This window comes from Sinocyclocheilus grahami, unplaced genomic scaffold (genome assembly GCF_001515645.1).
Source record: "Sinocyclocheilus grahami isolate Dianchi unplaced genomic scaffold, SAMN03320097.WGS_v1.1 scaffold172.1, whole genome shotgun sequence".
In the NCBI taxonomy this organism is placed as follows: domain Eukaryota; kingdom Metazoa; phylum Chordata; class Actinopteri; order Cypriniformes; family Cyprinidae; genus Sinocyclocheilus; species Sinocyclocheilus grahami.
In genome coordinates this window covers 1,079,324-1,093,045 of record NW_015505351.1, presented here as the reverse complement: position 1 = coordinate 1,093,045, position 13,722 = coordinate 1,079,324, and the positions used below count along the sequence as shown (strand labels likewise).

General features: G+C 37.3%; 2 protein-coding genes across 2 annotated transcripts in view; both read left to right on the top strand.

The window, feature by feature from the left end:
• LOC107593514 (probable JmjC domain-containing histone demethylation protein 2C) overlaps positions 1–7,602 on the top strand; it is a 64,356-nt gene extending 56,754 nt beyond the window's left edge. The window contains exon 2 of the mRNA XM_016283253.1: positions 7,411–7,602. Within this exon, the coding sequence (XP_016138739.1) occupies positions 7,411–7,602 (192 nt within the window). The remainder of the gene's footprint in view (positions 1–7,410) is intronic.
• Positions 7,603–10,844: 3,242 nt separating this feature from the next.
• LOC107593513 (probable JmjC domain-containing histone demethylation protein 2C) overlaps positions 10,845–13,722 on the top strand; it is a 78,578-nt gene continuing 75,700 nt past the window's right edge. Inside the window, exon 1 of the mRNA XM_016283251.1 lies at positions 10,845–11,041. The gene's annotated coding sequence lies outside the window, so the exon portion shown is untranslated. The remainder of the gene's footprint in view (positions 11,042–13,722) is intronic.

Sequence of the window (13,722 nt, the reverse complement as noted above, 5' to 3'; positions counted from 1 at the left end):
AACCGGTCAAATCCTGGACGCGCCTGACCCAGCCTAACTGCTTTTCCAGACCCTAATCTAGTTGTGCAGGGTTCAACAATCAGGCAGGCAGCTCTCATCGCCCCGAGCGTCTGACTGAACGCAGTTATATAACACCCCTGCTCCCTGCATGATTTTGGAGTCAGTACAAGCCTCATCCCTTATGCATGGCCAGGCAGACCAGAGCTGACCCTCTAACAGTTCCCATTAAAAACATTCCCTCTCTCTCGCTCGTCTTGCTCTGTCTGTGTTGTCTGTGAGCTCTGCATACTGAGTTAACCCTCCGTTATCCCTGCTCTGCTGTGTACAGCTGGCACCGAATCCATAATCAGATTAAATGTGGAGCCTGGCCTCCGATCGGTTCTGTAGGCCATGGCAGAGGCACGTGTGGTGGCTTCCTCCATCTGGATACGAGAGGGGGAGGTGTCATCTGTGTTCAGCGTTTCCAGACCCTTCCTGCTTTTGTTCTGCATGTTATCTCGGGTTAACCCATCCTGCTTTCATAGACTGTGCATGGGAATTTTAATGAGCGTATTGCTTTAGTTTGCCATCATATGTGTTTTGATCAGTCTATATAGTGTGTGCGCTCTTCCTCACACTTCTCTTGTAAACAGCAAATCATTAGTTTTGGAGAGATAAGTAAGCTGGGTAAACCTGATCCCAGATCCCGCATCAGATTTTTACTGCGGTTATCCTTGTGCTTTCAGCTTTACACTGCCCCTTTTCATCTGTAGTTAAACAGATGGGGTGGAACGTAAAAAAGCTCTGGCATCTTGCAGGATTTGTTGCACCACAGAGATGGTGCAATCATTTGTTTGTCGGCCTAAAACGATTCACCTCCTGGAATTGAAATGAAAGAAAGTTACTTATGATCATGTCATCCTATATTATCATGACCCTGACCAGACTGAAAATTGTTTACTCTCAAATCTCATTTGCGCTTCTGTATTTATTCAGACTTGCTGCATGTTGTTCAGTGGGGTTGTCTTTTCATCAAACCTGGTATTTCTTTTTGAATATTTCAGAAGTACGATAGAGATGATTAGTGAGGAACTGACTGACATTTATTATATGGCTACAGGAAACTTTTTTGTTATTTTTGGAGCTTGACAGTGCCAACCGCATTTATTAGTATTGTAAAGAAAGAAAAATATTTTTTAAAGTTTTTATTTTATTTTGTTATTTTTAATAAATATAATAAATGTAAACTGTAGTTTCTCGTTTGAAGTGATACTGTAAAACAACTGTATAGTCAGTTTATTTTGGCATGGAAGCATCTGTGCACACATGACCACAGAGCGAGAAATGGAACAGGAATTTATGGAGACAGGACAGAATAACCTGCTACACAAACATTCTCTCTCACACACACACACACACACACACACACACACACACACACAATATTAGCATGACATGATGAGGTTTGTAGTACTAGTCTAGTCTTCCATGCAAGAAGGTTTGATTTGTTCTTTAATCTTGTGCAAGTGGCTTCCTTTCCGTTCAGGTTGGTAATCAATCTGAGCAGCTCAGTCGCTGTTATTGAGGTGGCTTCCACCCTGCTGGAGGGGCAGAACTGTACTATCTGTCTGTGTACAGTACTTCTGTCCAGCAGCCTTCCCATCCTCCCTCTGCTTATTTTCAGCCGGATTCTTCCAATCATCTGCTGCATCCCTTTAGTTTGTCTTTGGATTATGTCTGATATTGTATAGTGAATATGTATTTGCCGATATAAATCATAAATCATAAATCTGTAAATAGACTATAATGGCAGTATAGTAGAAATTGATTCCTCAGGTCAATAAATAACAATTTTAAGCTGTTTCAGAGCAGGTTTATAAGTAAATATTAAGATATATACTGAATTTAATCAAATGGATGAATAGCTATATCGACATATCAGCTTAGAATCTGATCTTGCGTGTTTGTGTGTTTGTGCATTACTAGAAGGATTGCACAGTTTGGCCAAAAATGTTCATTATATATCACTATATTATATTATTAATGAAAATAAAACTATTAAACAGAGAATTTTTTGTAGTAAAATTTAGGCCTAACTGTAAAAAATGTGTGTTTAAGAAAAGTAATATCAATTTGACTTTACTGTACAACATTGAAATTACAATAGTAATATGTATTGCTTATTTTATGGCTTTTTTGTCTTAATTTCTTCCCTTTCAAACATTAAACTATTGAGCTTTTATTCTGTCAAAAAACTGCGTGGAACCTTTAAAGGTTCTCTTTTTCTTAACAACAGCCGGTTTATAATCACATCTCATTGCAAGTTTGGAAAGATGGTTAGTGTGTGCTGCATTCCCACTCGCACATCATATCTGATCCAGACTCATAGTACATGCATAGAGTTTGTGTGTACCACTTTACTCTGAAACACACAGTGCGTGATTATTTAATTAAATTGCAGCCTTTGCTTTTTTTATTTCATACTTGCACTAACCATACATACTGTGATTTCGGTTTTATTGCAATGAAATATGCAGCCGCAATTACTGAAGTACTATTTGAGGCAGTGGTGTACGCCAGTCTCTCTCTAATACCAGTATAAGAAGTAACTGTGCCTTACACACGTACACACTCATTTTGGCCCTCTGTCCCATGTCAATTTTTAATGAGAGTGAATTTTTCATCTAGCCAGCAGCAGATACTCAACTAGGAGGGTGGGTTCAGCAGAAACACAATTAGGGATGCTCCGATCCGCCTTTTTCGCCTCCGATACAGATTCCGATACCTAGGGTTCAGTATTGGCCGATACAGACACCGATCCGATACCAGTGAAGTTTTTTCCCTCATTTAAATAAATGTCGAATTTATATGTCTCTGTGTGTGGAACTGATAATGATTATTTCACAATCTACTAGATACAGACTACTTCATCATTATAAAGAAAAATAAAATAAACAAATATGAAAAAATATAGGCCTATGTATATTTATAATCTATGACAAAAAATTAGAAACTAGGTTAGTGGATAATTCGGCAGCAAAAGTTATTCTAGAAAAATCAGTGCACAATAATTTTAGAAATCCAGACATTTAGTGAAAACACAATATTTTGTGTGGAACAAATAAAAGTGTTGCACTAAATATGGTAAAATGTTACACATTGCTATTTGTATTATTATAAAATCCATTCATTAAAAACATTCATGAATGTATTTATATATACGTTTATACTATAAAATTAAAAATACATTTCTTTTAAATGTATAGCATATTGTTTAATAAGGCAACAACATATGATAGATACGATAGGACAAAACAAATACAGTGCAGCACAAACTGTTTTTATACAGTCAACCCTCAACGGACACCTTGGCAATTTAATCGCCATTGGCTAGTATATTTTTTTGTTTACTCGCCAGACTGAAATACTATACTATATATATATATATAAGTTATGCCATTTTACAAACATATATAATGTATGTAAATATAAGATATTAATATTATACGAATTCTACTAATAAGAACAATAAAAACACTCTAAGGATTAATGAGCTACTGGATTCATGAATATTAATCAGGTTGTGTGCATTTGCTCGAACTGATTCGCTGAAATCAAAACAGGGACGATAATAGGTGAGCGCCAGCCAATGAGATTGTTGTTTACTCATTAGTTCCGCTCAGCCTCCAACTCACACACTGGCGAGTAAAATCTGAGAATTTATTAACCATTGGCTGATATTAGACATAATTTAGTCGCATATGCGAGTGATTTACTCGCAATATAGAGGGTTGACAGTCTATGAGCACGAAGCCGCTTCGTGTTAAAAAGTGCAAAGCACAAAGGGAAGAGAAATTGATGCGTAGTGTATTATATATGTGCAACAGTTATTGAGCCTTTCTTTTAACAGTTTTACATTTCAGTTACTGTGCACGTTAAAAATTATTTATAGTCTTTTCTACGCCCGTGTTTTGTTCTCACAGACATCCGGTAGCAAGTAACAAAACCACATTAAACTCCGGCAAGAAGATAAAGTCCTTTTTGCAAAATCATAGACATGTATTTACAAATCAAGTATAATAGAAACACAGAATGATCTTGCAGAGAGCTTTACCGAGCTGACTGCTGTAACCGAATGCGACCAGGGTTTAAAGGCTGAACGAATGACTGACAGACACAGCGGAGAAAAGAGTTTGTGTGAACTTTAATGTAAGGACATAAATATTCATATGTAGCTCACATTAAGCTATCTTGTGGCTTCAGAAGTAACACAGAATAATTCGAACAATCGGAGAGAAAAAAAGAAAGAAAACAAAAATATCGGATTTGGATCGGCTCTCTGATCGATACCCGATCCGAGAAAAATGGCACTATCGGAGCCGATACCCGATATGAATATCGGATCAGCACATCCCTAAACACAATATGAAGTTAATGTTTCATTCTAAGACAGAGAGAGGGTGAATGAGGGAAGGTATCCTCCATGATCCCTGCTGTAAAGAGGAGGGAGGGGGTCACCAGGATGTGGGGAGGGGCGAGCAGAAGCTTTCTGTCACGTGTGTCACTACAGGAATGAAGGCTGGACTTTACATGCCTGTACACACACATGGGAGGTGGTGTCTCAAAATGTAGTAAGCTGACTACTTACCATTTTTGGGCATCACAGACTATTTTACATGTTTTTAATGGTCATTTTGTAGGTGGAGAGAACTGCATTTTATTGAAATTGCATGCATTGATATATCATGCATAAAAGAATGTGACTTTTTTTTATAAATATGTTATTATATTAAAATATATTTAATAAGTTGTACAACTGATTCACAAGTTACAGATTCTTAAAAATGTGGCAAAAGGGGGTTTTCAGAGCAATGCCATAGAAAAACCATTTTGGTTTTGGACTGTAGAATAAGTTTCCTTGGATGTTAAATAGAGCCCTGCACGGGCCTCAAATTTAGGCCCTAGCCCGGCCCTGGCCTGAGACGCTCAGGCCCTAGCCCGGCCCGGGTCCGACAGCTCATCAGAATTCTTGGCCGGAATCCGACCCGAGGCCGTCTCTCCCCTACAAAAACAGCTTATACTACTGTTTCAGCTATTAAAATAGTTCAGTTTTGTATGTAATGTCAAAGTGATAATATTTAGTTTAGTTTTTTTTATTAAGTTAATGTAGAAAAACGTTTGACTTGACAAGACTTGCCTAAAATAAAATCTATAGATATAAAACAGTTCAAGCATATCATAATGTTAGTTTAAATGTTTAACCTATATAAATGTGCGCTATTAGACACATATCTAATCGTTTGTGCGGAGAGCTAAAGCGTGCTGTACAGGACATGGAGGCGCCCGGCGCGATCACTTGCATTGGAAACAACTTAAAATATGCCGTCATTTTTGCTCATAAAGGTAAGAGTAATACATCATTCGGAACTGTAAAGGGTCTACTTTTTATTTGTGTGCACTCACAATATCAACAAAACGTTGTGCTTTTGTAAAATAAAGGATACATATAGGATGCGCTTTCTGCAATTTCTGCCAGGAGTGCTTCACAATGATGAACCGAAACTCAGCGAATACTTGACTCACTGACTTGCTAAATATATCTATAGAAAGCTTTAAATTACTACTTTAAAACTAAATAAAACAAATCGAAAACAAAAACTCTTTAATTATAAAATCCGTAAAGATGCACTTCTCTCTAAAGGCACGTCTAATGAGGAGATGGCGAGTCAGGATCGTCATCTTCATCGTTTATTTTTAATTTACTGTTGAGAAAATAGTATGACTTAAATATTGGTGCAACTTTAAATGATTGCTGAAATTATGTGTCTTGTTAAAGAGTAAGATTCATTTTCAAATGGTCAGACTAATGATTTGGATTATAACAGATGAGAAATTCCATAGACTTGCATAAAAGGAGGGCATCTTTGACTTGGGGCCAGTAAAAGGATGTTTACACCAAGTATGATAACTATAACTATAAAACATTTTCTCTTTATGACTATAAAAGGGGCAGACCACAAAACTGCAGCACACGCTTATAATAAACATATATAATTATCGTTCTAGTTATTTTTAGTGTGAAAATGGCCCTTGAAATATCTGAATGTCAAACTACTTGTGCACTTTGTTTGGTGTTAAATTGTTTTATTTGTATCCATTCATTGGTCATTGGGTAACTTTAAGGACAGCATTCCTATAAAACAGCCCTGTGAGGTTATTGTTGATAGGGGTAATGGAATAGGATGTTGCTTTAGCATTGGCTTTTTTTTCTTTAGCTTAGCCTGCACATAACAGGGGGGTCCAGATGTGAAATCTGTCCTGACAGGTCTGTTCTTCAATTTTTCTCTTCCAAACACACTCATTAGAGCCTCGCAACCCCAGTCATGGTGAGAAAACCACAAGAGGCAGGCAGAGTCAGTAAATCATTTCTCGTATGAATCCACATTATGAAACCCGCTCCTGTTACTGCACGTTGCTCAGCACTGGGGTTGTGCAATGTGCTCTGGCTGACTCACTCACGCTGATGATTCCCACAGCTCTCAGCACCAGATCTGTGCGTTTCAAATCATTAGCTGGGCGCTTTCTTTACACACTTTAAAAGTGTTGTGTGCAGGATTGTATTAGTCAACAGATGGACGTTGTCCAGTGCAGGAACTGTTTTTCCAGTTGGAAAACAGCTTCAATAATAGTACCAAACACTCAGTGTGGCTTGTTTTTTAAAAACCAGTTCTCCAGCCTATCATGCTACGCCCCCGGTGAAAGAGGAGACTTTGACCAGCCAGAAACATGCTGTCGTTACAACACGCTGCATATGTTGAAAACATCCAGCAGCTCAAACACATGTTCTCCCACTTGTCTCAGTGTCTCACAAACACATAAACGTCCTGCGCGCCAGCTCCGCTTTGAATCACATGGCAGTGGGTTGTTTCACAGTTGAGGACAATAGCGGGACTGAGACGTAGTTTTAACGCCGTGACTGTGAGGAAGACTGGACATTCAGTGGGTCTGCAGTGACCACGTCTGTCCATGAAATCAAACCAAAATGAGGTCATTTAAGGCCACTGAGCTTCTATGGCTGTGAAATTACACTGAAAGTTATGGAACTGTTTTCTGTAACAGCAAGTTGTTATCAGCTTGTCTGGTAAATATTGGTTGTGCTTAAAAATGTCAGCAGCAAACAACATCAAAGTTGAAATTGTTTGGCAATTACAACATGGTGCACAAACACTTGCTAGATCTTGATGCTTCCCTCATTAGAGTTCAGTGCAGTGGATAACTTTAGTGTGAACCATGTGAAAGTCCTTAATGTTCCATATCAATGCTGTTCCCACACCACTTGTATGCTTGTATGCCTTTTACACCATTAGGTTAACGTAGGCCATGCAGGACGAGTGCTCAGAGTGTGACCCCTTCTCTTTGCTCTTCCTGCAGGTGTACGTTGAGTTTGACGACCTTGAGTGGGATAAGCGGGAGTGGGTCAAGGTGTATGAAGACTTCCAGATCTTTCTGCTGGAACATCAGCTGGTTTGGGTCAAAAGGAAGGAGGGTGCCCAGCTGCAGGGAACAAAAGCCAAGCAGATCCAGTGGCCAGCTCTGGTGAGTCATTCCTCCCAAGATCTTTGAGTCGGAGATGTGCTGTGCATTGAGCTGCAGCTGTGGAGTATTTAAAATGGAACAATAGCTCTGCGGAGGCAATACGACGGGATCCTTTATGTTGCTGGGATGATTTGGGGTTTGGATGTCTCTCAGATCAATGGCTCATGTCTGACAATAAGATCATTATTTGTTTAGAAGGCTTGCTAAAAGACGGAAAATAACAGAGGGTTTGACGTCCTTTAAAAGAGACGGAAAGGCAGTGAGCAAGAGATTAGAAATGTTTCACGGCTCTGACTGTTTTGATTATGTAACGTGAGCAGCAGCACAGCGCCATCTGGGCCAAGCGCACACGATAAAAGAGTTCAAAGTGAAATCCTAGTATGGCACACGGGACGGTTGTCATAGCGCCCACACATGCACAGGCCGACGACCCAGCATGTGTCATGGTGCACTTATCCACACTGAGAACTCGTGAGCGGCCCCTAAGCCCCTTGCTGAGCAACCTGGAAGTTTTTCATATGCATGACATTTGCTAGGCTTGTGTGATTTGTTTTTTTTTCTTTCCCTATTGTGTTTTAACTTTTACTTTGATTAAGCTAAGGTACAAGAGGTTGTGTTGTATTGTGAGTTTAGTCTAAGCTAAAACGCATTGTTAGGCATGACAGACAGCAGCATAACTATATTCGCAATACAGTTGAAGTGGCAACTTCATAATAACAATATTAAGGCCACATTTTCATTAAAACATTATTTTGTTTTGTAAATGTGTGAAACACATGCAATCTAAGGTTACTAGTTGGCCTTTACACATGCTGTGCAAGGATATACACAGTTTTTTTATGTTTTTGAAAGAAGTTTCTTATGCTCACTAAGGCTGCATTTATTTGATCAGTAAAAACAGTGATATTGTGAAAAATGATAACAAAGGAAAAGAAATGTTTTCTATTTGAATATATTTTAAAATGTAATCTGTTGCTGTAATGGCCAAGCTGAGTAGCTGAGCAGTTATTACTCAAGTCTTTAATGACACATGATCCTTCAGAAATTATTCAGATATGCTGCTTTAGTGTTCAAGAAATATTTCTTATTATCAGTTTTGAAAACGGTTTAAGCTTGTTTTTTTTCTTTCTTTATATTGTAACAAGATTTCTACTTTAAGTAAATGCTGTTCATTTTTAACTTTCTATTTATAAAAGAATTTGTTGAGCAATTTCAACTTTTTATGTCAGTTTAATGTAATTTAAGTTGAAATGACTTGTACACAACTTTGCTCAGCACTGGGGTTGTGCAATGTGCTCTGGCTGACTCACTCACGCTGATGATTCCCACAGCTCTCAGCACCAGATCTGTGCGTTTCAAATCATTAGCTGGGCGCTTTCTTTACACACTTTAAAAGTTTTGTGTGCAGGATTGTATTAGTCAACAGATGGACGTTGTCCAGTGCAGGAACTGTTTTTCCAGTTGGAAAACAGCTTCAATAATAGTACCAAACACTCAGTGTGGCTTGTTTTTTAAAAACCAGTTCTCCAGCCTATCATGCTACGCCCCCGGTGAAAGAGGAGACTTTGACCAGCCAGAAACATGCTGTCGTTACAACACGCTGCATATGTTGAAAACATCCAGCAGCTCAAACACATGTTCTCCCACTTGTCTCAGTGTCTCACAAACACATAAACGTCCTGCGCGCCAGCTCCGCTTTGAATCACATGGCAGTGGGTTGTTTCACAGTTGAGGACAATAGCGGGACTGAGACGTAGTTTTAACGCCGTGACTGTGAGGAAGACTGGACATTCAGTGGGTCTGCAGTGACCACGTCTGTCCATGAAATCAAACCAAAATGAGGTCATTTAAGGCCACTGAGCTTCTATGGCTGTGAAATTACACTGAAAGTTATGGAACTGTTTTCTGTAACAGCAAGTTGTTATTTTATTAAAACACTCTGCCAGGAGTTCACAAACTGTTTTGTCACCTGAATCCTTTATATGTCAAATATTTACTTAAATTACCCCGAGATTGACAGTTGATATTTCAAGAATTGAATGACACATTCACATATTCTTGGTTAACTGTTGTTGGTTAATGGTAGAATCAAAGGCAAGTTAATAGATAAATTTTTTATAGTGTTTTAGGAAGCGTTTTATTTAGTTTTTTTTATAGCCAGACTTTAAAGTGGACTCAATCACATTACTTTTACACTGGAGTTTTAGAAAGACAATTAAATTTAATAATAATTATTTTATAATTTAAAATATAAATAATTATTATAATTATAATTTTATAATATAAAAAAAAATTATGCGATTATGTAAATGCAGATATGGAATTCACTGAATTTACTGTGAACAGAGACCACCGAGATGCTGAATACACCGGATCATAAGCTGCTTATGTGTAAATGAACACAGTGCTGCGCTTCACTCTAAAATACACAGTGCATCAGGCTATACCATTATTTAATTAAATTGCAGCCTTTGATTTTATAATCACACTAAGCTATGCTATATCTCAATTATCACACAGCCCCATTTATTTATTTTGTTTGACATTCAATATAATTATTTACTTAGGTTTTTATCAACTCACAAACCCCCAGCAGTTACCTTGGGATGTCCCGTTTGGGAAAATCTGCACTACACTAATGTAAACACATGTCCTCGTAAACACAGTCAATTATGTCTTAAGTCATTGTAAACATTTGGAAGAAATTTCACCGCTATCGAATATGTTGGTGTTGTAGAAACCTTATTTATGAGCATACAAGGTTACATGGGTCAAAAACAATGGAAAAAATGTTTTTAATAATTTTTTATGGCAGGGCCATTGAAATGTTTACCTTATTTATTAGCATACAAGGTTACATGAGACAAAAACATGTAATATTTTTTTATGGCAGAGCCATTTACATTTTTGTCCGGGCAAGTAATGTAGATACACACAGTGTTAGACTCTCTTCCATTTTGTTTTTATTTTGCACTGGAACCACCTGTATAATACATCAAGCAGCTTGTCTGGTAAATATTGGTTGTGCTTAAAAATGTCAGCAGCAAACAACATCAAAGTTGAAATTGTTTGGCAATTACAACATGGTGCACAAACACTTGCTAGATCTTGATGCTTCCCTCATTAGAGTTCAGTGCAGTGGATAACTTTAGTGTGAACCATGTGAAAGTCCTTAATGTTCCATATCAATGCTGTTCCCACACCACTTGTATGCTTGTATGCCTTTTACACCATTAGGTTAACGTAGGCCATGCAGGACGAGTGCTCAGAGTGTGACCCCTTCTCTTTGCTCTTCCTGCAGGTGTACGTTGAGTTTGACGACCTTGAGTGGGATAAGCGGGAGTGGGTCAAGGTGTATGAAGACTTCCAGATCTTTCTGCTGGAACATCAGCTGGTTTGGGTCAAAAGGAAGGAGGGTGCCCAGCTGCAGGGAACAAAAGCCAAGCAGATCCAGTGGCCAGCTCTGGTGAGTCATTCCTCCCAAGATCTTTGAGTCGGAGATGTGCTGTGCATTGAGCTGCAGCTGTGGAGTATTTAAAATGGAACAATAGCTCTGCGGAGGCAATACGACGGGATCCTTTATGTTGCTGGGATGATTTGGGGTTTGGATGTCTCTCAGATCAATGGCTCATGTCTGACAATAAGATCATTATTTGTTTAGAAGGCTTGCTAAAAGACGGAAAATAACAGAGGGTTTGACGTCCTTTAAAAGAGACGGAAAGGCAGTGAGCAAGAGATTAGAAATGTTTCACGGCTCTGACTGTTTTGATTATGTAACGTGAGCAGCAGCACAGCGCCATCTGGGCCAAGCGCACACGATAAAAGAGTTCAAAGTGAAATCCTAGTATGGCACACGGGACGGTTGTCATAGCGCCCACACATGCACAGGCCGACGACCCAGCATGTGTCATGGTGCACTTATCCACACTGAGAACTCGTGAGCGGCCCCTAAGCCCCTTGCTGAGCAACCTGGAAGTTTTTCATATGCATGACATTTGCTAGGCTTGTGTGATTTGTTTTTTTTTCTTTCCCTATTGTGTTTTAACTTTTACTTTGATTAAGCTAAGGTACAAGAGGTTGTGTTGTATTGTGAGTTTAGTCTAAGCTAAAACGCATTGTTAGGCATGACAGACAGCAGCATAACTATATTCGCAATACAGTTGAAGTGGCAACTTCATAATAACAATATTAAGGCCACATTTTCATTAAAACATTATTTTGTTTTGTAAATGTGTGAAACACATGCAATCTAAGGTTACTAGTTGGCCTTTACACATGCTGTGCAAGGATATACACAGTTTTTTTATGTTTTTGAAAGAAGTTTCTTATGCTCACTAAGGCTGCATTTATTTGATCAGTAAAAACAGTGATATTGTGAAAAATGATAACAAAGGAAAATAAATGTTTTCTATTTGAATATATTTTAAAATGTAATCTGTTGCTGTAATGGCCAAGCTGAGTAGCTGAGCAGTTATTACTCAAGTCTTTAATGACACATGATCCTTCAGAAATTATTCAGATATGCTGCTTTAGTGTTCAAGAAATATTTCTTATTATCAGTTTTGAAAACGGTTTAAGCTTGTTTTTTTTCTTTCTTTATATTGTAACAAGATTTCTACTTTAAGTAAATGCTGTTCATTTTTAACTTTCTATTTATAAAAGAATTTGTTGAGCAATTTCAACTTTTTATGTCAGTTTAATGTAATTTAAGTTGAAATGACTTGTACACAACTTAGTTGATTATACCTAAAAATATAAGGCAGCAACTGAACTAGGTGGAAAGTTTTAGTGTGTCACAGATTCCAAAAAATATTAAGCAGCAAAAACAGTTTTAAACATTGATAGTAAGAACCATTATAAAAAATGGAGCACCAGTAATAATTGATAATAATTGAGCAGCAAATCAGCATATTAGAATGATTTCTGAAGGATCATGTGACACTGATGATTGGAGTAAAGATGCTGACAATTTTGCTTTGCCATCATAAAAAATAAATTACATTTTAAAATATATAGAAATATATTGAAAAAGTTATTTTAAATTGTTTTTTTTTTAAATAATAATTGAATATATTGTATTTTCGTAATTATTATAATTATAATTTTATAATATTAAAAAAAATTATGCGATTATGTAAATGCAGATATGGAATTCACTGAATTTACTGTGAACAGAGACCACTGAGATGCTGAATACACCGGATCATAAGCTGCTTATGTGTAAATGAACAGTGCTGCGCTTCACTCTAAAATACACAGTGCATCAGGCTATACCATTATTTAATTAAATTGCAGCCTTTGATTTTATAATCACACTAAGCTATGCTATATCTCAATTATCACACAGCCCCATTTATTTATTTTGTTTGACATTCAATATAATTATTTACTTAGGTTTTTATCAACTCACAAACCATTAGAATGATTTCTGAAGGATCATGTGACACTGATGATTGGAGTAAAGATGCTGACAATTTTGCTTTGCCATCATAAAAAATAAATTACATTTTAAAATATATAGAAATATATTGAAAAAGTTATTTTAAATTGTTTTTTTTTTAAATAATAATTGAATATATTGTATTTTCGGTCAAATAAATGCAGCCTTAATGAGCATAAGAAACTTTTTTCAAAAACATTAAAAGGTCTTAATGATTCCAAACTTTGATCAGTACACAGTGTCTAGGTAAACTAGGTCATAGCTCTTACCATATTGTTTAGTTTAGCATGGCTGTAACAGCATATTTACTAATCTGCATTCAGGAGTGTAATTATCTGTTGTCTTTGGATGGGATAGTCAAATCTGTGATTCTACCTTTGTTGTGATTTAACGGGAGAAGAGATAATGATGTAGTCAATAGACTGCAGTCAGGTCTGTTGACAATGCCTGATGATGTTCAGAGAAAACATGCACTATTATTGTGAATTAGAATTGTTCATGCTTTTTGTGTTGCTTTTTAAACCAGGAACTATTTTTTTTTTCGATTCTTCCTCCGTTCTTTACACTTTACACTCTTCTGACTCTGATGGGTTTTTATAGTTGTCAAACAGTTTAATAACAACCTAATTACTTTACTCAACGCCTGACCAAACAGCAGTTTACCCACAAGCCTTGCGTGATTGTGCTGTTCTCTGGTCTTCTTTGAA